Raw genomic sequence first — 24,250 nt, 5'->3', positions numbered from 1 at the left:
AGCTTAAGGAATTAGAGCTTGCTTTGTATGATGTATAACAATCATGATTCATTACCCTCTTTAGGATTGGGCTGTTCATCACCCATCAGGGGTTGGGACATGCAAGGGTTCCTTGTCTTCTATGAGATGGGGCAAAATTGGCTCAGGAATTGGGTGATGGTCATATGATAGAGGTAGAGCTCATGCTTGGCTTTTTCCCACGTGCTAATTTGTAAGTCCCAACCATCTTTTGCATTTTGATTTTTCTTTTGTTTTTCTTGTGACCATCATATGCTCTTTTTTCATTCAGCTACATCAACCTCCTAGGGTGCATTTCCAAGCCCTACCATAGGTATGAGGATGTGTGTATGCCAAATCTCGATGAACTAATGGTCAGTTTACCCGAAGAAGAGAGGTGGAATAGGGGCTCATAATATAAGATGGAAGGTGGTAAGTATGAAATAGGGATAGATGGGGCTACACTATCTTAATCATGGCTTCCCAAGTAGTACCCCCTTCCTAAAGCCATGAGCCATTAGGGGAGGTCCCACTAGACTAGGATAAAAAGTTAACCCTCCATTTAAGGTGAGGGAACAAGACTACGGCCAAGGCCCTTCTTTCTTCCAAGTCAATCCATAATCCATGTCAAAATGCCCAAATACAAACAAGCATAAGCACCTGATTGCATAATGAATATAGTACCTTTTGATCTGAAGCCGACCTTCCAACATGTGCTCTTGGCAAATGGGCGAGGAAACATATGACTGATGCAAGTGGCGGAGATATGAATGGCACATCTCATCGGCTACAAAGTGGCTCTCTCGAACAGCTAGTTTGACTGATGCAAGTGGCGGAGATATGAATGGCACATCTCATCGGCTACAAAGTGGCTCTCTCGAACAGCTGGTTTCCTGTTGGAAGAGATGAGTAGGAGAAAAGCTTCTTCCATGGATCACCCACTTTTGGTGGGTAACAGTGTCTATGCCATACTGTTGAATACTATTTATATTATGGTTTTAAAAACACTGTATGCAAATCTGCATAGGAGTATCTTGGATATAATGACATCAATTGGGATTGAAAGTACAAATGATAGGCAATTAGCTTCTCCCTATACTTTCTATTTTGGAAAAGGATTGATATGTTGGAGCAGCAAACAATAGATTGTGGTAGCTTATCCTCTACAGAGGCTTAGCATGTAGCACATTAGCAGCAAAAGAAGCTTTTTGGAGTAGGAAGTTGAATAAATTTTGCTAACAATCAATGCTATGTGAAACTTGCAAGAACCCCATTTATCATCATGGAAAGGACACACTGATGATTGACACTATTTAAAAAAAAAATTAATCTGCTATTGAATTGAAGCTTTGTGGAAGTCAGATGACTGCATAAATTCTGACAGAAGGTTTGGATAAAACAAAGCACATTTAGTTGAGAGAATGAATTTAAGTTATCCACAGTATTGACTGCGTGGAACTGTTGGAATACTGAACTCTATCTCAGACTTCAGAATTATTGTAGATAGGTATAGTAACACAACAATCATTGTTGGAAATTTAGGTAATAATCACTCAAACTGTCACTACTTGTACTGTTACAGGTAATTATGGGAGCAATAGCTACTACTATAATTATAGATTGGGATTAGTTGCGTATGTTTTTTTTAGTCATTTAAAGACTTTATAAAGGTCCACTAAATTACATTTGTGTGTTGGAAAAGAGAAACTAGCTATGTAGAACATGCTAGAAATTGTATGTTTTCTTAATTAATGTGTTTTTATGCTTGTATGTCTTGCCTCTGCTTGTGAACTTTTATGTACTGTGCAAATCTATTTTTGACTATGATATCCTTATTTTATTGCTTGTCATTTTAAGAGATTTTTTAACTTTTAATTTGATTTGTCTAATATATGTCTTGGACAAACAGTTGCATTGCTTCTATAGGAATGGCAACCAAATGACAAGAATGATCTCATATTGTGCAATCCACAAGTAAGCCAGCTTTTTCAAATTTACTTATTTCAAAGTGAACTAATTATTGTTTTTTCTTTTTGCATATAGTTATAGGTTTCTAATAGTTGTGTTATTCAGAGCTCCAAATCCAGATTCAGCTATCATTATGAAGACTCCCGAAGGAAAAATTTCTACGAAACATGGAATACGTGAAATTGAAAGTGGAAGTGTTTTAACTGCAACTAGCAATGGCACTGATAACTCAGAAAGTGTGTCCAATCATAGCTGGCAACTTGAACCATCATCTGCATCCAAATGCCAAGTTTATGGATTTCATGATAAAAAGGTACCCTGGCAACAAAGTTTTTGATGCCTCTCTACAATTTTGGCTTAATGTTTCCTATGCTGCTACCTTGTCAGTTCTAGGTACTGTTAAAGTGAAAATAGGAATGTTTGCAATTGACTACCACTTTCAAAACATGGAAAATAACTTGATCTTTTTATACTTGGTAGTTTTAAGCTTCGTTTATCCTTTTCCCACATTCCCAGTTTAGTGTCCCTAACCAAAATATGCCAATAAATATTGCAATAATTCTCAAAATTCTCTTTCATACATTTTCACAAACATTTTGCATGAAAACATTTCTTCAAACATTTGCATGCATTCAAATAAGAAACCCTTACTCAGCACATTAACAGCAGTAACTAAGCTAATTTATTTATTAATTTGGAGCATAAAAATACATACCAATCACTCCATTAATACAAAATTTGAAACCTGTGAATAACTAAGAAAATTGGCACATTTTCGCTGTACGAATGGTTGATAGAGGTAATATTGAAGTGAGTTGTGCCGAAGAATTGTAGCCTTCACAAAGTAGCATGGTCCTTCCTCAGCAATTCAGTTTCGACAAGACAAACTCAACTTCTCCACAAATAAACTTGGTTGCTACAATAAACTCGGCCTATCCGCAAATAAACTTAGCTACTAAAATAACTCTACCTTTCCACAAATAAACTCGGCCATTGTAATAAACTTGAGAAGATGAAACTAGGCCTGCTAATAATATTTAGACTCACTTTCAAAGAAGCACAGCCTCCTCAAAGAGAACAGCTTTCTGAAAACAGCTGGCTTTACCAACTAACTTGACCCCCAAATGGAACTCGGCCTACACAAGAAAAAGCATCCTTGATGAGAATTTGGCCTGTCGGCCTGCAAATAGGAGAACTCAGTCTCTATCCTAAATTCTTTCTCCTCCAATAAAGCGGCTTCCCAAAGAAGTATGCAGCTCCAAATATGCTTGGCATCTATGCGAAACAAGCTCGGCTTCTAAGATAATTTCGGCCTCCCAAAGAACTTGATCTCCCAAGAGATAACTCGGTCTTCCAAGAGAGGGATTTGGCTTCAAAAAGAAGAGATTTTCGGATTTTCCCACAAAATAGTATTTTTACCTTCAACATTGAGCATTAGTGAGAAATCTGAATGATCCCTCCTCTTAACCAGCTAGGGTGAATGGTTTCACCATTGAGACTAGTCTTAGAATTAGCTAGGGTGGATGTCTCACCACAGAAGACCAATCCTTACTCGAGTTCTCAAGCTTCAAGAGTTCTCAAATCAATTATCAAATACAATAACCAATGCCACTCAAGAGTGAGCTCCAATCTCCCTTTTATTAGCATGGGTAATTAGAATACCATGGGTTATCCAAGTACCATGGGTCTCCTTTTTTACCATTTTCCCGCTCAAAAATATAAAGTGACTTTAAAAAGCTGTTATTATTTTTGCCCAAAGTCACTTAATAGCACCCTTTTAATTTAATTATTCACTGTCACTTCTATATGTTGCTTTTTTTATCCCAGTGAAAATCAACCAATTAGATTAATTGATCCCCCTTTTTTCCAATATGCTAATAACACCCTTTTAATTTAATTATTCATTGTCGCTTCTAAATGTTGCTCTTTTCATTCAAGTGAAAATCAAACAATTAAATTAATTGATCCCCTTTTTTCCCCTATAGCCTACAAGAATCAAATAGGCTACTGAGTCGGTGACCACTTGGAAAAGGGACATTATAGTCCTCCCTTACGGATATTTCTTTCCCTCAAGCAATCCATAACCTGCATATCAATACCAGGATCCCAAATATGCTTGTAGACTTCCAACATATATTTGTTGTACCATTTCCAGACAACTGAACCCCACTTTACTGCCACATTCTTCCATACCTCGAAGCAATCCACTATAATGTAAACCATTCCTCATGAAATTTCTTGGTGAATTTGAAAGGCATAGCTCCTCAACGTTTTACATAACAGAACTAGTGTAAGGTTGCTCCGGAATCCCAAACACCACATTGAGCTTACATGATGGAACCATTTCCAGATAACTGAACCCCACTTTATTGCCACATTCTTCCATACCTTGAACCAATCCACTATAATGTAAACCATTCCTCATGAAATTTCTTGGTGAATTTGAAAGGCATAGCTCCTCAACGTTCTACATAACAGAACTAGTGTAAGGTTGCTCCGGAATCCCAGACACCACTTTGAGCTTACATGATGGAACGAAATACTCCATGATAAGCAAGATCCTTGTCTCTCAAGACACACCCTATGTTTAATAATGTCGCCGCATAGTGAAATATTGGAATTTTAATATCTATAGGTTGGTCTTTGTATGAGTGTTGGGCCAAAAGTGTTGAAAAATGTGTAACTAGGTTCGGTCTTCATAAATATGAAATGTACTTTTGATTCTTGTATATTGTAAAATGAAAGAAAAATTATTATTGCCATTTTGAAGCATGGGTTTCATGCTCAATTTCTTTTATTTTAGAGGTCAAGCACCCATTCAAACATTTTGTCGAAAGGAAATAAGAACATAGGTAAGATTCAATGCTATACAGGAAAGGTTGTCCTAAACTCAAGAAGGGAAATAACAAGAAGGATAGAGAAGAAGTCCATTTCACCAAAGAAGGGGAAGACGCTGAAAGAGGAAAAGCATTAGAAGCAAGAGCTCGCTACATCACCATAGGGAAACATGTTGGACCACTGGAACAAAAATCTATGGCAGTCAGCTGTGAAGGTTATATCTCTTGGGAACCTCATTGGAAACTTAAGAAAAGGAAGAAGTCATCCAGGACAAGGCTCATCATACATCAAAAGGGTAACATCTACTGGATAGGGATATGCAAGATCCTCAAGATTCTTTGATGGAATCCTCATCGGAGGGTTCACCGATCTAGAGAGAAAGCAAGTGTTTCATCAGGAACTCCAACTTGTGGAATTCATGGGATGATGGTATGATGACATATGAAATAGATCAAGGGATTGAAGCTCTTTTCAATCACGCAAGCTGTTGAAAGAAGCTTAGATGGCCTAAAGGTAAATGAGGTATATATGTTTGTATTCAATACTATAATGTCATGTCATATCGTTGCAGGTAACATGGATCAATAGTCTATCTTGAGAAGTATGATCAAAGGAAAGGAATCTCCTCCTCTGAAAGGATGCCAGAAGGCATGGGTCACACTTAGATGGAATCAACATAATATGTCCTCATATGAAAATGAGGTGGTTGACAGTAATTAGGGGAACTCTGATTGGAAGTTCCTGGGAATGAAATATGTGAAGAAAGGAAGGATGAGGTCGTGGACTATGCAACCATGGAAGAGGCAATCAACATCCAAGGACTAGATGATTTGACTAGGAAATCTCCTGGAAAGATATGAAGACTTTTATGGAAGTCTGAAAAAGATGGAGACCCTTGACAATGGATATCTTTGGGAGATATGTCAACATGTATGTAGGATGCTGATGCAAACTGGAAGATGTCATGATAAAAGACCATCACAAAGGTAATTTTGATTTAAGTGTTCATTTCTTATTTTTGAACAAATAGCTGGATGGGCTTTATGCAGGTCTTCCAAAGGAAAAAAATGTGAATGTCTTCCAAGAGGACCATGTAGAAGGATGTAAGATCCTTCCGAAGAAGACAACATGAATAAGGCAACATGACATGAAGCAAGGCCAAATGTAGACTGATGGATCACTTTCTGATGAAAGGAATGATGACATGACTGACTCATGGATGAAAGTGATGGATGGTTTGTGCCCTATGAAGAAGTCCCAAAAGATGAAGACTCCGTGACAAAGAAATTCATGACATCAAAGGAAGGAGTTCTTCTAGTAGTTGGTTGTCCCATCATCTCCACCTGAGGAGTTGCTGTAGGTCCCTAATTAAGAGGGAGCTTGGAAACAAGTTTCTTACTTGGAAGAAACTTGGAAATTCCTAAGCCAAGAGGGAGCTTAGGTACATTCCTTCTGTAGGAATGAGTACATTCCTTTATTGGAATAGATATGTCCTCCCTAATTAAGAGGGAGAGATAGACACATCATTCTGGTCTTCACTTGGGAAGACAAAATGAGAGGATTGGGTAATTATTTGGCATTTGATACTCTTTGAGGATGAGATAGGGCATCCAAGATAAGAGTAGTCGTGGAGGACCAATATTCTTTGAGGGCTGGGGAGTCCAAGATAACAATAGTCCTCATGGAACACACCTTGAGAACCCGAGCAGGGTATGTTCCGGGAGAGACAATGATGAGAGTGTTTATAAATTTTTGGTCTCACCAGCATTAAGCTCAGATCTTGTGGACTGATATAGTCAAGGCCTTGCGATGTAACAATGTCGGTTGATATGATGCTATACAGATGGTTTACCAATCCGGTTCTTCTTATGAGAAATTCTTCAGATTGAGAATGCCCAAGTACCATTATGAATACCTCCCTAGTTAAGAGGGAGTGTTGAAAAGTGTAACTAGGTTCGGTCTTCATAATGACATGTAATTGTGATTTTTGTAAATGATGTAAAGAAGAAAATAAAATTATTATTGGCTTGCTTCATGGGTTTCATGAGCAAGAGATTTTATTTTTAGATGGCTCCCATTGTGAGCCTTTAGGAATTGTCAAAAGAATTAATGTCATGTATGAAGTGACATGTATGATTTAAGAATTAATGTCATGTATGTCATGTATGCATGTTACAAATGTATTCTAGTCTATAGGATTATAAAATAGCCCTCCAAAGACAAGCACTGTCCTCCTCTTCAAGTTGGCCTCCAAAAGAAGTAAATGGCACAAGTTAGCTCACTATTTATATAGACATCCCTTCGTTGAGGTCATGTCGGCTTATATATATGGGCAAACAACTATATATAGGTGTGAAGGCACTTCACATTTCCTCAATAAAAAATTCAGATATCTCTGAGATTTTCGGATAACAATTTCAGAGTTCGGATAAGGGTATAGAAGGAGCTCGGGCTAGGTTACAAAAGTGGAGATTGGGTGTTGTCAAGGGAATTCAGATCACAGTGGCAGCGAAAAGGATAAGAAAACAAGTTCGGATCACACTCTGAATTTCGGTGGTCAATTATAGTGGCAAGTTCAGATGGGACTCAGTGAGGTGAAAAGGGACGGTGAGGATCTTTTTTAAGGCTAACTGCAGAAATAGAAGTCTAATCTCTGAGAGAATGGTCTTTGTATTTCGGTGCCTCTCAGGAAGAAGGTCACTAGTGTGTGACTAGGCCTTGGTGTTATTGTTTGAAGAAGGTCTCGGTACTATCTCAGACATAAGGATTCAGTTCTACTGTTGAAGGAGAGGTTCATTACAGTGACCTCAGTTTGATATAATTACATGACTACAGTGATCTCATATGATGCAAGATCTGAAGTAGAAGAAACCGAGAGAGAGTAATCGATAAGGTGGAAGAGGACTTGTGTCTTGGTCTTGGAGTGGCTAATAGGTCAAGGGTCCTGGTCTTGGTATTTGTCAATTGGAATCTCTATAAGAAGAATTTGTGCGCGTTTTCCTCTTAAAGAGTGAGAGGTTTTGGCCCTAGCTTGTAGCCTACATTCTGTGTCGCATGTCTATTTATGTTCATGCATTGGTAGTTGTTTGATGAAGAAGAACACTAATAATCTAAGTAAGAGAAGATCCTAATCTAAAGAAATAAAAAGCACTCACAAGTAGTTAGTAATCAAGAGATATCACCTAATTCATGATGCCCTAGATTTCACAAATGTTCTTGACTTTAATGTTCCACTATTGGGGCTAGTGGTTCGTCAATGGTGTATGTATGAATGGAACTTTCACTTATAATAAAATCAAAGCTGACACACTTTCATGCATATGTTGTGAATATAGTAGGACTATTCTTGTTAATGTCTGTTATTTAACTTATGCTTATGCTTATGAACTATTTCATTTGTATTTGTATGAATCTTGTTGAATGCGTGTTGTTGTATTAATTCATCACTTTAACTTGTGGATTATTTCGCATCTTAGCTTGTGATGTCATTACGCTCATGTGCTCCTTTCAAGCCACGTACTATTACAGGCTTCCAAGGGGCGCACTTCTTGTTGAAATTTCTAAGTCTAACCTGTTAGAAATTTTCCTGCACTTTTTGGTTTATTTCACCTACTTGTTTTATTCTTTAACAAGTTATCTAACCATATAAATACTGAAAATAAACACAAATGCAATATCAACCATCTATAGATCATCAACTGAAAGAAATAGACAAATAGACAAGGGACATCGTTATTTTTGGACAATCGTCCTCGGAAAAACCCAACTTGGGAAAACCGATGCAACCGTTCTGAGGGTTTTATTATTAAGCAACTTTTCATGAGTACAATTGGGTGCCAAACTGGCTTGCCCGACAGAGAAATCAATCTGGTAGTAATACCTCTCTTCGAAAGTAGATATTCGACAAGTCTGCTCCACGAAAAACTCTCCAACGCCTCTTTAAGGCTTAGCGTCAGCCCTCCTGGCCTCTATGTCAGCCTAGAACCCTTTGCGTCAGCCTATTGATGCTTTGCGTTGGTTCTCTGGCCCTCTGCGTCACCCACGCAGGCCCTCTGGCCCTCTACGTAGTCACTCTGGCCCTCTACGCAGTCATTTTTGCCCTCTGCGTGGCTCCTACTCGCTCTACGTAGCCTTTTCTGCCTCTGCACTAGTCTTCCGACACTATCTCTGCCTCTTTGCTAGGCACTCGCTGCCCCTCGCTGCAACTCTGATCAATGGTTCGATTTCTCTCAGCAAACCCCACTCCAGAAAATTGAACCGATTGATCAACTTGGTGTATCTCCAATTGACCCTCAAGCCTCCTCTTATAGTTTTTCTGTTGAGTCTTTAATAGCCGAGAATAAATCTCTAATCAACGGATAAGATTAGATTTGGCTTGATCCATGTCATTTAGAACCTTCTCACCCAGTTTTATATTAGTACCCATTAATATTTTTATTTTCCTAAGTTTAGACTTAGGAACCCATTAAAAATATTAATTATTTTAATATCTTTCTATCTGGGTGGAGTTTCCCCAAACCATTTTTGGGTCTTGGAGATCCCATGTGCTTTAGCCCCTCCAAGAATTTTCATGGCTAGAGCACATCCGATGCTACCCCAAATCAAGACTTCTTTTTCCCTTCATCTATTGGGACCTTCATGCATCGCACTTGACTTTCCACAGGGTCACACACTTGCTCTCACCAAAGTTACCATACTTCACTCTGCGCGTTTTCGCAGTCAAGGCATAACATCACCACCTACTGTTGGGACTCCTACTCCAAACAGTGTGAGGTCTAGTTGGTACTTCACATCAGGAAGATCCCTTGAATGTTGGTGGGTTTAGCACCATCAACGCGTTGTGAACCACAATCACGTTCAAGATGGTCATGCACTTTTCATAGTGAGGCGGACTTGGACTCGAAAAGAGTGTATCACCCACGCCTGTGTATAAATCCTCCACAACATTTTAGTCCAACTAGGAGTGCCCTCCAACGAGACATTCCCAATCTTTGGGTCGACTATCTGATCGAATGATTTTCACCTAATTGAAGCTATTCCCTATAAGGATTGCTCCAACTCTTAGTTCAAATTCCTTCCACCTACAACAAAAGTGATGAAGTAGACTAGTGCCTAGTCCACCCTCTTCGCATGGCTATGTAGCCCCTAAATAGGTTGTCCCTCTAACACTTGTGTAATCATTACTAGTTATGAAATAATTTTATTAATAGCCCAGTTACAACATTAATCAAATAAACATAAAATTGGAAAATCAATTCACACAATAGACAATGTGGTTGCAAAAGTGAAAGTTCTAAATTATGGCATTCAAATGATCTCACAAATCAACAACCTTCAACTAGAGGAGAGACTACCTTTTTTAATTTTTTTTTAACGATTAGCTAATGGCTAGTTGGACCTATCTCAAGGAAAATAATATTACTTGTCATCCACATGTCATAGACTAAGTAAAAATTTAAGAAAATATTATATTACATTGCTTTTTTTCCCGCTCGAGGGTTTCAATTGTTGATCTAAAGATGATCTGAGGTTGTCATTGATGTCAACCAAAGCAGCACCAAGGATGACCCTTAACTTCCATGGCACATTGGGCATCATCATTCATGGTTTCTCGTCTCATAACCATTATAGGAATACTCTACTCAAAAATATCTTTCTATCGGTATATAGCTCTCTTCGTAATTCCTCACGGATTGTAAGTTATTCAAGATTGAAGTTAGTAACGCCAATTAGTGGGCTAAAACCCCATGGGGTTGTGGCATGGCATTTATCAAGCTTATAAAAGAGCTCAAGGCTGAGAAGATCTGTTCCAATACTCTTGAAGAACAAGTTCAAAGTCTCAAAATTGAAGTTGAAGAACACAAATGTATTGAAGAGTCACTTCAAAAGAAGTTGGAAGAAAGCAACCAAGAAAGGGAAGCATTAGAAGCCGAAGTAGTCTCGCTGCGTAAGGAAGTGAAGAAGGGAAACATTGTCCAAAACTATGCCAACAGCTCAAGGGTGTTGGAAGAACTCATCAACAATCAACGATCTTACAACGATAGAACTGGCCTCGGTTACAAAGAAGAAGAAGCAGGACCTTCTACAACAAAATACAATGAACCTATGAGATCTGATAGGCATGTAGACTTCATTGGACAAGATTCGCAAGAACAACCTTGGAAGACAATTCCCCGACGAAGATTTCCATCCAGGTACCAACATATTTTTCATGGCTATTGTTATTCATGTGGAAAATTTGGTCATAAAGCTGTAGAATGTCGCACGTACCCTAGGAACCAATACAATTCCAGGAGATCTATCAAATATGAACCTCCCAGGGCTCAACGAAACATCAATAGATTTGAACATTTAAGAAATAATATTGAATGTTACAAATGTCGAAACTTTGGACACATAGCCAGAGACTGCAGACTTGAAAATCCTCCAGAAGAATCTTCGAAGCCACAGAACGAACGAACATGGAAGAAGAAGAAGACTGATAATTGTGCTCTCGCTCTCAAGGCTCAAAACAACAAAGATGTGTGGTATGTTGATAGTGGTTGCTCAACGCATATGACTGGAGATAGAAAGAAATTTGTATCTCTGAAAGAGAAGAAGGATGGAATTGTGTCCTTTGGAAATGATGGATCTTCAAATGTTATAGGATCAAGTACCGTCAATCTCGGAAGCAAATATGCTCTAGCCAAGAATGTTCTATTGGTTGAAAACATGAATCACAATCTGCTTAGTGTTGGACAACAAGGACACACAATGCTATTCAACTCCACAAAATGTGAAATCAGGAAAGGCAATTATGGTAAAATTGTGGCTACAGCAAGTCGAGGTCCAAACGACATATATGTTATGGATGAAGCAACTAAAGCATGTCTACTAGCTAAAGAATATGAAAGTTGGTTATGGCAGAAACAAATGGGTCACATAAACTTTGACAATCTTGTCAGGATAAGCAAAAAGGAAGCAGTACGAGAAATGCCGAAAATCTCAAAACCTTCCAACATACTATGTGAGGCCTGTCGGCACGACAAGCAGACAAAATTCGGATTTAAAACAAAAGAACACTTTGCATCACATAAATTGGAATTGTTACATACTGATCTATGTGGTCCTATGAGAACAAAAGGCTTAGATGGCGAATTAGAAGGAGTTTACATCGAACAACCTGAAGGTTTTCTACTATCAGAAAAAGAAGACTATGTTTGCAGGTTAAAGAAGGCTCTGTATGGTCTCAAGCAGGCTCCCAGAGCACAATATGCTCGTCTTGATGGATATCTACGTCAACAAGGGTTCAAGAAAGGTACTGCTGATAGCAATCTTTACGTACAAATAGATAAAGATAATTTAACAATCGTTGAGGTATATGTGGATGATATAATCTTTGGTAGCAATGATGATCGACTAAGTAAGAACTTTGCTACAAAGATGCAAAGTGAGTTCGAGATGTCTTTACTTGGTGAGTTGACATACTTTTGAGGGCTTCAAATATCTCAGCAACAGAAAGGAATATTTATATGTCAAGCTAAGTACATCAAGGAAATGCTTAAGAAATTCAAAATGGAAGATTGCAAACTTGTCCTTACTCCAATGGTAACAGGTTGCAAATTGAGCATAAACGACTCGTCTAAGGATGTGGATCATAGGTTGTGCAAATCTATGATTGGTAGTCTTCTATATGTAACGACCTCCCCACCTGATGTTATGCAAGCAGTGGGACAGGTAGCAAGATTCCATGCAACACCAAAAGAATCACATATTATTGCCGTCAAAAGAATTCTTCGATATCTAAAGGGCACAACAGAATATGGCTTGTGGTATCCCACAGGCAACAATCTCATTATTCAAGCCTTTACAGATGCATATTGGCAAGAAGCGTTGATGATCGTAAGAGTACTAGTGGAGCAACATTCTATCTAGGTGGTTGTCTTGTATCATGGTCGAGCAAAAGACAAACCTCAATCTCGTTATCTACAACGGAAGCAAAATACATTGCAGCGACAACTTGTTGTACTCAAGTCCTTTGGATGAAACAAACTTTGCAAGATCTTCAAGTACAATTCAGTGAGCCTATTCCCATCTTCTGTGATAACACCAGTGCCATCAGCATCTCCAAGAATCCTGTCATGCATTAAAAAACAAAACACATTCCGATCAAATATCATTTTGTTAGAGAACAAGTTGCTGAAAAGAATATCAAATTTGACTATGTTGGTACAAAAAAACAAATCGTTGATATCTTCACTAAACCTTTACCTCATGAAGCATTTGAATATCTTCGCCAGAAGCTTGGGATTCTCCCAAGTTCTCATTAGATTTTCTTTATTCAGAAAGTGAAGGGGGAGTGGAAGTGTGTACAGGTCCACAAGATGGTTGTGTGTCAGGGGGAGTTACCCTTTTCCATTGATGTAAAAGGGGGAGAGAAGGTAGTAGGAAGAGGTGCCCTGATCGCAGGGGGAGTACTTGTGTTGCCATCAATGCCAAAGGGGAGATTGTTGATCTAAAGATGATCTGAGGTTGTCATTAATGTCAACCCAAGCAACACCAAGGATGACCCTGAACTTCCATGGCACATTAGGCATCATCATTCATGGTTTCTCATCTCATAACCATTATAGGAATACTCTACTCAAAAATATCTTTCTATCGGTATATAGCTCTCCTCGTAATTCCTCACGGTTTGTAAGTTATTCAAAATTGAAGTTAGTAACGCCAATTAGTGGGCTAAAACCCCATGGGGTTGTGGCATGGCATTTATCATTGATTTTGGTCATTGAATAGTCAATAATTAATAATTTTTTAAGCTCCTAAAATCCCTCCAACATTCTCTATAGAAGCCCCTCTCAACTCTATAAAAAGAAATCTCATATATCCTCCAAAAGTAGTGATCGTGGCATTTTTGCTATAACTTTATTTCTGTGAAGTCTTAGATGCTGAAATTAAAACCCATTTGAGCCGAAATCCTGATGAACGTCGTGACCGAATTTCAGATCTTGGTTCGCTATATTTTCGGAGATATGATCTGTGGAAGTTAGGGTTTTGTGCAGGCTCCCGAATTTATCTTAAAGAGGTGACCTTGGGAAAATCGTCATAACTCTCTCTCTGGGAAGCGGATTGGAATTCTATAAAAAGTGGCGGATAGTGCACGGACTGTAGTTTTCTGTATATCAATTTCATAGCCGAAGGAGGAAACAGTGACACATGGCACATCGTACAAGTTCACTCTACTGAACTAGTCCATAATTAGGTCATTGTGAGAGATTGGGCATAACTTTGCCTTGAAGAATCCAAATCAGGTCAGACCTATGGCATTGGAAAGAAGACTCAGAGGGCTACTACAGGACCGAAGATCACATATTGGGGATCTGAAATCACAGAGATACATCAAATTCAATATCGTGCTCCTAGAAGGCAAGAAAAAAAACTAGATCAAGTGCTGTCAAGGGGTGCAAAGGACTAGACTTTCTAGGGCAGCAAAGAGCAAGGTGCAACAAAATGATGCAACAAAGGTAAGCTCTAGGTAAGTATCTTCTGTATATGCATGTTCATCTCTTAATTGCATTAGGTTCTTTATATTCTAATTTGTTGTTTTTGTTTAGCACTGACATATGCTTTGCAGGATGACGTAAGTTTTGCTATTATCATGTCATGGGTATTTCCTTGAAGCCTTTTTCCAGGTATTATATATTCATTAAGAGAAGACTCAATGCATAATCTAATGTTCTGAAGAGTGAGAAAGGGTAGCATGACAAGAGCAACAATCAAGGTGCAGAACAACAACAAGAAGTTCACCACATGAAGTCTTCAAGTGGGCAACACTGCATACAGTCATTGTAAAAGTATCATTGTACAAAGTCATTGTAAAAGCATCATTGTAAAAGTTGTACAAGTGTCTATCTACCAAGAGTTGAAGAGGCAGTGTCGAGAGGTCTAGGATCATCATTAGGTGGTTGTGTCATAGTTGGTGTTATGATCTAGTGTGTTTTCTTCTTCTACATCATTCTATATCATTGTAAAGTGGACCATTTTCCCTGGTACGGGAGTCCATTCTTCTTTTATTCTTCTATAGGGTGGTAGGGTGGTGCATTGGTGAATTTTCCCGTAGCAAGGTATAATCCAAGAGGTTGGGTACCTCAAGGATCTCGCCCCTCATCACTTGTAGTCCGTCAGACTACAGTTGGATGTCATCCCACTTCCTCTCAAGTGGCGCATGAGCACTCATGGCACAGTGGTCATCCTCCTCGACTTCTTTCTCCGCCTTTGTTGGCGTTGCCTTCGAGTTAGAAGCCTCTCCCTTACCCTTCTTCCTTGGACATTGGTTTGCATAGTGACCCAGTTCCCCACAATGGAAGTACTTGACCTTGGAGAGGTCCTTCTTCTTTCCCTTCTCCTGCTTTCCTGCAGATGCGAGAGACGCATATTCTTCTTCCTCCTTGATTCTGACCCCTTTTTCGCTACTCCCCGCCTTTGTCACCCGTCTGATCTCTTCTTGACGAAGAACTGCTCATAGTGCCTCCCAATCTAGAAGGCTCGACATGCCCAATATACTCTAGAAAAATACCTCCCAATCCTCTGAGTCTGCGTTCAATGCGGCCCTCACCATAAATTCCTGATCCGGCGTGGCCCCTATGGAAGTTCGCTGGTCTTGGATCTTCTTCAATCGACCAAGGAAGACATCTATCTGCTCTCCCTTTTGCATTTGGTATGGCCGTAGTTGATTTTCAAGTAACAAATTCCTTTGCACGGAAGTATGTTGGTACAATTTCTTCAGGGCATCCCACATATCATTTGCCGTGTCCTTCTCAATAATATGTGACACCACATGATCCTTGACCTCATCAAGGATGATGCACTTCGTCCTAGCCATTGCCTCCTCGTACTTCTCATTTTCAGCTGTGTCAACTGTTATCACTATTGTTTTCAAGGTGAAGTCCTTGATGCGATATTTGTCTAAAATGGACAAGATCCTGGCCTTTCAGACCACGAAGTTGGATGCTCCATCCAACCTATCTTGATCTCTCAGTCCATTCATGACCATTATGCTGCTCTTCTTCTGACTCCTCCGAGTCTCTCTACTTCCCTCCTGGAAGTCCTCGGTTCGACTCCCTCTGAGTCTCGATTTCCCTTCTGGAAATCCCTCCTCCTTGGTCTTGCCCTGTTAGGTATTGTTCTAACCACAGTACCCCACCAAATTCGCTTCGCAAATTATCCGTAGCCTCCTATTAACCAACACCTTGAAGGACTGAGCCTCTAGGCTCTGCGCAATCCCGACACAGGCAAAATCTGCACCTCCTGGCCACAACGTCGATCCTTCATGACTGACAAAGATGACCGGGCACTGCGTAGGTCAGGTCTGCTCCTTTGTACTGATCCTCCTCCTGGCTTGAACTGATGACGTAGGCCCTTTGCGTCACCCGTTCCTTGCTGCTTTCTGCTAGGAACAACTGTTTTTGCTGCTACTGCTCTGCTCGGCTAATGCCTTCAGTTATCCTGTGATTTGAAACCTCGCTCTGATACCATGTTGGAATTTCTAAGTTTAACTTGTTAGAAATTCTTCCTGTACTATATGATTTATGTCTTCCTACTTGTTCAATTACTTAACAAGTTATTTACCATGTAAATACTGAAAATAAATACAAGTACAGTATCAACACATATAGATCATCAACTAAAAGTAAATAAGCACACAAGTGACATTCTTGTTTTTGGACTAATGTCCCTGGAAAAATCCAATGCAGTAAAACTGGTGCAGCTATTCAGAGGGTTTTATTATTATGCAGTTTCATAATACAACTTGGGTGCCAAAAATGGCTCACCCAATAGAGAATACCCTCGGCAGTAGTACCTCTCAGTTGGAGACAAATATTCTTGCTAAATCACTGGATAAACGATCCCACAACAACAATGCAACTTCTGCTGCTCTACGTCACTCTAATAGGGACTGCGTCACCCTATCCGGCTCTCCATTTCCCAGTCTGTCCCATGAAATCCTCCAGCGCTGCCTCTAGGCCCTAAGTCAACCTCTTTGTCCTCTGCGTCAGCTTCTAGAACCTTTGCATTAGCCCCTAGACCCTCTGCATCTCACATGCTGGCCTCTCTGGCTCTGCGCAGCTCCTGGCTGCCTCTACGTGGCCTCTAGTTGGCTTTGCGTCAACCTTTCCCAGCTCTACGCTGATCCTCCTGGTACTAACTCTGCCTCTCTGTTATGTATTCACTACCCCTCAGCTGTAACTCAAATAATTCACTCGATTTCCTCAGCAAACCCTGCCCCAGAAAATCAAATTCTTGATCTCTCTTGGTGTGTTCTCCAATTGACCCTCAAGCCTCCTCTTATACTTTTCTCGTTGGTCCATTAACGACTGAGATTAAATCTCTAATCAATGGTTAAGATTAGATTTGGCTTGATCTATGACTTTTGGACCCTTCTAACCCAGTTTTATATTAATACCCATTAATGTTTTTTTTTTCCTAAGTTTAGACTCAAGAACTCCATTAAAAATATTAATTATTTTAATATCTCCCAAATTGGTTAGAATCTGCCCAAACCATATCTGGGTCTTAGAGATCTCATGTGCTTTAGCCTCTCCACCAATTTTCATGGCTAGAGCACATCCGATGCTACCCCAAATATACACCACTTGCTACCAAGTGGTCCTTTTGACCTTGCAGTGACTACTTTTGACACCCAACGACTACCTTTTTTCACTCGAACGGTTAGTAGTAAGTCGATTTTGCACATTTGCTTGGATTTTCAATGCCTTTGGGTAATATGCTTGATTTCATATGCCACTAACCCCATTGGCTAGAGAGTGCCTTGAATTGCCTCATCATCACCGTATATGCCACATCTTCATGCCTAGGAGATCCCTAGAGGATATTGGGAATTTGCAACCTAGGTTTTGTTCTTCTAATTTTGTAGACCACTTTTGACTTAATGCATGCAAAACTTTGTTAATCTTTTCCCCTATTTTACCACCTAGAAACCTATGTGCCACTAGATCAACTTTGACCATGTGTTCTGCACAATGCCTTCATTGTTCGGAAAATATTCAATGTGGTATTTCATCTTCTCTTTATTCAGAGCATTTTGGGACCAAGTTGAGCTTTTGACTTTTGGGACCACATGCACCCAGAAACGTGAATTGTCTCAAGAAATGTAAACATGCTGAATTTGTGAGACTACCATGTTGAGAATTGTCTTACGAATTCCAAATACTGCACCAAGAACAAGGCCACATATAAACTCAATGACACACATGTGGTAAAACATAGGTACACTTTGACACGGGTTGGAGTGGCTCATATGCCAGTGATCAATCCACATAACCAAGGCTCCTTCAAACCATTAGTCCCTCTCATATCCACCCAAAATTCCCCAATCCCTTACAAGACAAAAGGACCGTGGACTTAGCCCAAAAGGACAAGCCATGACCAATCATCACAAGGCCTTGGACACCTAATTACAAAGACTCACATGGTGTTTACAAGGCTTTGACTTGTGACCTTGAGCTTATAATGGTGGTAATGCAAAGTGAAAAACCTATGGATGTAGTCCTACTGATATGGGGGGTAATAGGATGCATTTGTTGTTGTCTTTGAAGTGTTAGCTTTTGTAGCATCAAATGCGTTCTAGCCATGAAATTTGGTGGAGAGGCTAGAAATAGAATACATGAGATCTCCAAAACCCAGAAATCATTTCTGGAAATTCTGCCTAGAAATGACTTAATTAGATTATTAAGTTGTTTTTAAATATTCCCTAAGTCCAAAGATGATCCTAGCCATTGATTAAGTTTTAATCTTGGTCGTTGGTGCTCCAACAAAAGATTATAAGGGGGATGGAGAAGATACTTGAATAGTTCGATTGCTTGGCAGATCGATTTCCAGAGTAGCAGCAGTCAGTTGTCGGAGAGAGCTTGAGATCAAAGCAGTAAGTGAGGGGAAGAGACAATGAGGCTGGAGGAAGTATTCCAGATCCAGTGAGTACATTTACAAAGAGGCAGAAGAGCCACAGAAAAGCTGACACGGGGGCAACTTAACAACTTCTAGAGGCAAGTCCGATTTGCTAAGAGGGAGAGATGTCTTCAGTTCCAGAGGTCTGGAAGGAGTCCCGAAGTACCAGAGAAGCATATTTCCAGTCAACAGAAGGCAAAATAGCTTCATCAGAGACCAGTAAGAGGCTTGACGTCAGGCAGGCTACGCAAAGCAGTGTAGAGGCTAACTCAGAGGGTCAGAGGGCCGAGTTTTTGAAGGCAAGTTGTTCCGAGGATTGCCTGTGGGGTGACGAAATTCCTCACTAGATTTTTTCTAGTATTTTTCTCTATAGGATTGCTAGATTTCGACATCTAGTTGTACTAAGAATTTCTCACTGCTGAATAATAATAAAAACCCTCATTGTTGCACCAGTTTTCCCGCATTGGGTTTTTCGGGGGACTTTTATCCAAAAATGATTGTGTTATATTTTACATGTGTGTGCTAGCATTTCATAGCTTCCAGCGTTTTATTTTTCCGCATAATTTTATTTGTGAATGTTGTAGTGTATTTATTTCAATATTTGTTGTAGGAGAAATAATATCAGTTGTTGCAATAGGGTTCCAGTTTTCAGAACTTTCACATGGCATCAGAGCGCAGTTGATCCACCGAAGAGATCAGAGGCGAAAAGAAGGAATTTTGCTGCTCAGTGTGGGCAGCAGACTGAAGTTCCCAAGGGCAGCACAACCTTTTGCTAGGAGGCTGAGTTGCTTGAGGAAGACCGATTTTTCTTAGAGGGGCAAAAAAATTCGATCCTTCCAGATCGAGTGATTCCAGAGGCAAAGGGAGCAGCTCAGATTTTTCGTTGGGCAGATCTCTAGCTGGACGCAAAGGTTTTTGCAGCAGCTCCCTAGCGTCAAGGTGGAAGAGACAAGAGCACACACATAGGGAAACTTTTCCTCAAGGAACTTCTAGTCTCAAGAAGTTCGATTTTCCTTGCAGATCGACAATAGTTGTGAGCAGATCTTCTCACTCTAGAAGGGAGTGCGAATAGCAAAGTAGCAACCAAGTAGAAGGAAAGATGAAGTTTTCGACAGTTCGTTGAGATGGCCACTGCTGGGTTTCGTGATTAGGACAGGTTGGATTGAGCTTCCAACTACGTCATCTGGAAAACTTAGTGTTGGTTATTTTCTGTTGTTCTTGGTTAGATTTAAATTTAACTGAAAAGAAATAAATATCTTGCATTTTCTAATGCTTGCTGATTTTTTGCTTGTCTCACGTTGTTTCTGAGTTTTTCATTGAGCCTGATATTTTGGCCTGCACCATGTTATTCCTGAGTCCAATTTTTGTAGCATTGCTTTGAATAACCTAGAGAGCTTCCTATCCTGCAGGCCATACAACGTATGGGCAAATTACCTAGACAATAGGCCATTTATTTCAGGTATTGGCAGTCATATTGACAAAAATACCTAGCTGATCCCCATGAGTTTATTATTGGGTATTACTTTAATTTCTTCACTTGATTTACTTATTTCATTATGTTTTTCTAGTGAACATGCTTTTTCCTGCTGCGTAAGTCGCCTGTACTGGTCTGGCTAGCTAGGGTCACACGATTGTTTTTCTATTCGATCTTTGAAGGTTTTCTTTTGAGAAAATATTATTTTTTTCTTCTAATGCTATTCCGTTGCATTTCAGAGAAATATAACTCCCATAAGCCACAGAGTTATGGGATATTGTCGGCACTCAGCAGATATCATTGAAACTATAAATGGGTTGAAGGTGAGATCCACATTCACTGTTTTCTTGTATATATAAGAAAGAGTTTCAGGTGCCTTTATGCAGTTGTGCTTTCTAAAGTCTTTGGAAGTAGCTGTGTTTCTCACATTATTTATTGATTATCAGGAGGAAAGAGACCCAGGGGAATTTTCATCATTCAAGGAACGCCTTTCTTATCTGCGGGTATTGCTGCAATGCTTATAGAACACCTTACTGTAGATGTTATGCTTGTGATCTCTTCCTCGACATATTTATCGGATATGAGCTCAAGTTGAAATCTTATGCCACAGGTAACAGAAAAGATGAGAGTTTGCTTTGGAAAATCAGGAATACATGGCTGGGGTCTCTTTGCTCGCAGGCACATTACAGAAGGAGAAATGGTATGCCTTTCTGTCCACTCTTGTATTGTATGCTTTTCTGTCTTTTAAGTAGCAGAACCATTTGAATTCTTCTGGATTAACTGGAACTGTTTGAAGCTCTCCTCATTCTAAATATTTTGAAAACATTATGCTGCTTCAAAGTTCAAAGGAGTGAGAACTGTTTGTACTCTTCTGACCTCACTGCCCTGAAGCTTGCCCCACCTGTCCAAACGTTACTGCTCCCAAAGCTCTCGCTTCAAAGGGGAGCACACTCCCAGAATGATTCCCTGTGCTACCAAAATGATTCCTGCACTCCCGGAATGATTCCTATTGCTACTAGACCAAGGGAGAAGAAATTAGAAATTGCTTGTGGCTTAAGAAAGTTTAGTAGATGGTAGAATTATTTGTGTTTTTCAATTTAGAATCTAGGTTTAAGAACTTAGAATTATTCGTCTTTGTTATGGGCTATTTTCTGAACATTATATGACGGTTGAAATTTGAATCATTGATTACATGATACAACTCTTTGGTCATGATGCCCTGTTTTATGTCATGGTTGTTTTCTCTTAAAATTTGTCGATGACAAATATTTTCTTCCAAAACTTGAAGGTTGATGCTATGGTTGATCTTTCGATAACAATGCTATAACATCTAGATCTGTGATGCTATTTGTGTACTAAATAATAGATGCTTTTAACGATTTTCATTAATTTACTATAAAAATCTATGTTTTCATATTTTGTGCAACTAATTCACCATCTTGTATGCTTTTTTTTAGTGGAATATGTATGCATCCACACACACACACACAATGCTCATGGAACTTTTTGGAAATTGGCACTTCGTGCTTTGTGCTCTGCTGCACTGTCACTCCCAACATCTATGCTTCTGGATGAATCAGCAGTGAGTTATCAGTATTCAGAAAAGACACCAAGAACTTAAGTTATTGTAGCCTTCTACATACTTAACCTTCCAAACACAAAACTGATTTCTTATGAGATGGCCATTTTAAATTCTAATAGAAGCAACAAGTTGGAGCCAAAGAGGACATGCTAACTGCCCTTGGTTATATAGGAAAGGGGATCTTGTTCTTTGGTTCCTTGATGGTACCATCTTGATATACGTCCATATTGATTTATAATGAAATATCTGATGCATTTTCAAAGAAAAGAAATAGAAATCTAATAGAATCAGTCTTGGTTGATTAAACCTCTATCCTTCAGCATTTGATTTGTCAACCATGCAAACTAGGGCCACAGATTGAATACATGGCATATTTATTTTATTTCTCGTATTCTATGTTTTTTGGAGTGACCAAAAAAAAAGCTTTACCTGCTTTATATACTTTTGAATACGTCTCTACATATCTATGCTATTTCTTTGAAGTCTGAATATGAACTTTCCAAAGATGCTTGAACTTTTTAAACTACAGAACTATCTATGGTTGTAATTCAAGAATCTAAAAGGGCTGTGAATTGTCATAGGTAGTGGAATATCGAGGTGAGCAAGTTAGGAGAAGTGTAGCTGATTTGCGGGAAATTCATTATCGCTCGCAAGGAAAGGATTGCTATGTGAGTGTTATTACTTGACCTATTATTTTCTTGGTTTTTCAAAATGCTTTGTATCTATATGTACTTCCATTTTTAACTCGTTATCATTATCATTGATTTTGGAAAACCTTTTCTCTGACATGGATGTAAGTTGATTGGATAACTGTCTTTGGATAGAAAATAATACCCACAAATTTCAGAGGACCATGATGAGAGATTTTACAATCTCAACATTGGGTAAAGAATAAGAGTGTATTTCATAATTGTAAGAGGCTTCTCATCAATATAATTCTAAATAAAGGCTCCTCTTACAAGCTCCCAAGTACCACTGAGCATTTCCTGGAATGCTTTTGGGGCAGGCATGAAAACTTGAAAAGTGTTCTTCTCCCTCTCTCACAGGATCTAGGAGAAGGCCTTAGTAGGCCCCACACCCTATGGAAAAGGAATTGGGTGTGTAAAAGCTCTAATCCCTCTTCCTTTCTTCTTGCACTTGCTATTGACTTGATCACTATATAGAGTTTGGAGAGGGAAAATGACAATTCTTTTAGAGCTTGAAGGCTACGACAGGGATTTTATTGCTATTAGAGAGTTGAAGAGGTAAGCTCTAAGATTAGAATTTATCTTTTTTTCTGTGTGTTGTTTATTTGTTTCATTCTTCTACTTTCCCATTCCTTCTTCATCCTCGTTCTGTTGTTGGTTACAAATTTTCAATCAAGCTGGAAAACATGTCTCTCACGTGGGTTATGATGTTTTTGATTTCAACGGTGTGGGGGTGTTGGAGGCGGGGGGGGATAAGGAATCACGAGGAAGAAGATGAGAATATTTCTAATGACATGTTGTTTTAAAGGGAGGAAGAGCTAGAAGGGGTGAAGGTGTACAATCTAAATATGAAAATACATGTAAACCAAGGTGTATATAAAGCAAGAGAAATAAAATACATCAAGGAAGAAAATGAGGAACAAAGAAAGTATGGGAAAGGGGTTCCAGAGGAAAAGGAACAGGTGAATCTGATGCCCATGGCAGTTACGTATCTAGAGCATTTGACCAATCCCTGTTTTCCCTATCCCATGATGGTAATGGAACCTCACATACTCCCTGTTAAACAAAAGGGGATTTCATTTATGTTGGTAGTAGGGATATGTTGGATGCAAAAATCTTGAGGTATCTTTATGCGCGTGGTATACACTCAATGTTCTTCACTCCTATTGGCATCAGATGGTTTGTACCATGAACAATGCCCCGAAAGGATACAATAGCTCCTGGCAACCATTGCAGCTGTGGGCAGCCACTGCCATAGCGGAAAAATAAGTGATGTATTTTTCATTGCATTCTTTTGTCGAGAAACTTGGTCTTCTAACCAATTTCCTTGCTTTAGGGTGAATTTGGGCATGCAAGACAGATGAGAGTGGCATACGAACTCTGTTGAGGTTGAAGAATGGAATGGTCTCAGCCCCTCTAATATCATCATGGGGCATTAATCCCCTGTTAGTATTTTTCCAAAACTCATTCAAATAACTGACCAAATAAGTTCACAGAAAGAAATTCGTGTTATTTTAATGAACTAGAAATAGCAAACTTGCATGTGAACAGTTGTGCAGTTATGTAAGAAATCAAAGCTTGCACCAATATAGAACACTGGATAAGAAAGAAATGGTGCAATATTGAGTAAATGTCAAAAGATAGTGAAAAATGCAGGAAATAGGAAAACAATAGGTGCTTCCATGCAATAGTTTAGTTTTGTGTTAGCGTGGTGGTCTAGCTTGAGTGGTTGATTGCTTTGATCTTCATGTAGGAGGTGTC

At 39.3% G+C, this 24,250-nt stretch overlaps 1 protein-coding gene across 2 annotated transcripts in view; it reads left to right on the top strand.

The window, feature by feature from the left end:
- The window catches only part of LOC149184054 (histone-lysine N-methyltransferase ATX5-like), a 280,597-nt gene that overhangs the window by 232,813 nt on the left and 23,534 nt on the right, over positions 1-24,250 (top strand). For both annotated transcript variants that reach the window (XM_089417386.1, XM_089417387.1), the window contains 6 exons: positions 1,907-1,971; positions 2,071-2,278; positions 20,461-20,544; positions 20,668-20,724; positions 20,832-20,921; positions 22,385-22,471. In XM_089417386.1, the coding sequence (XP_089273512.1) occupies positions 1,907-1,971; positions 2,071-2,278; positions 20,461-20,544; positions 20,668-20,724; positions 20,832-20,921; positions 22,385-22,471 (591 nt within the window). The remainder of the gene's footprint in view (positions 1-1,906; positions 1,972-2,070; positions 2,279-20,460; positions 20,545-20,667; positions 20,725-20,831; positions 20,922-22,384; positions 22,472-24,250) is intronic.

Source organism: Pinus tabuliformis, chromosome 3_2 (genome assembly GCF_031772625.1).
Source record: "Pinus tabuliformis cultivar Carrire ecotype Pingquan chromosome 3_2, CPIR1, whole genome shotgun sequence".
NCBI classification, from domain to species: Eukaryota; Viridiplantae; Streptophyta; class Pinopsida; order Pinales; family Pinaceae; genus Pinus; species Pinus tabuliformis.
This window is presented reverse-complemented; position numbering and strand designations above follow the sequence as displayed.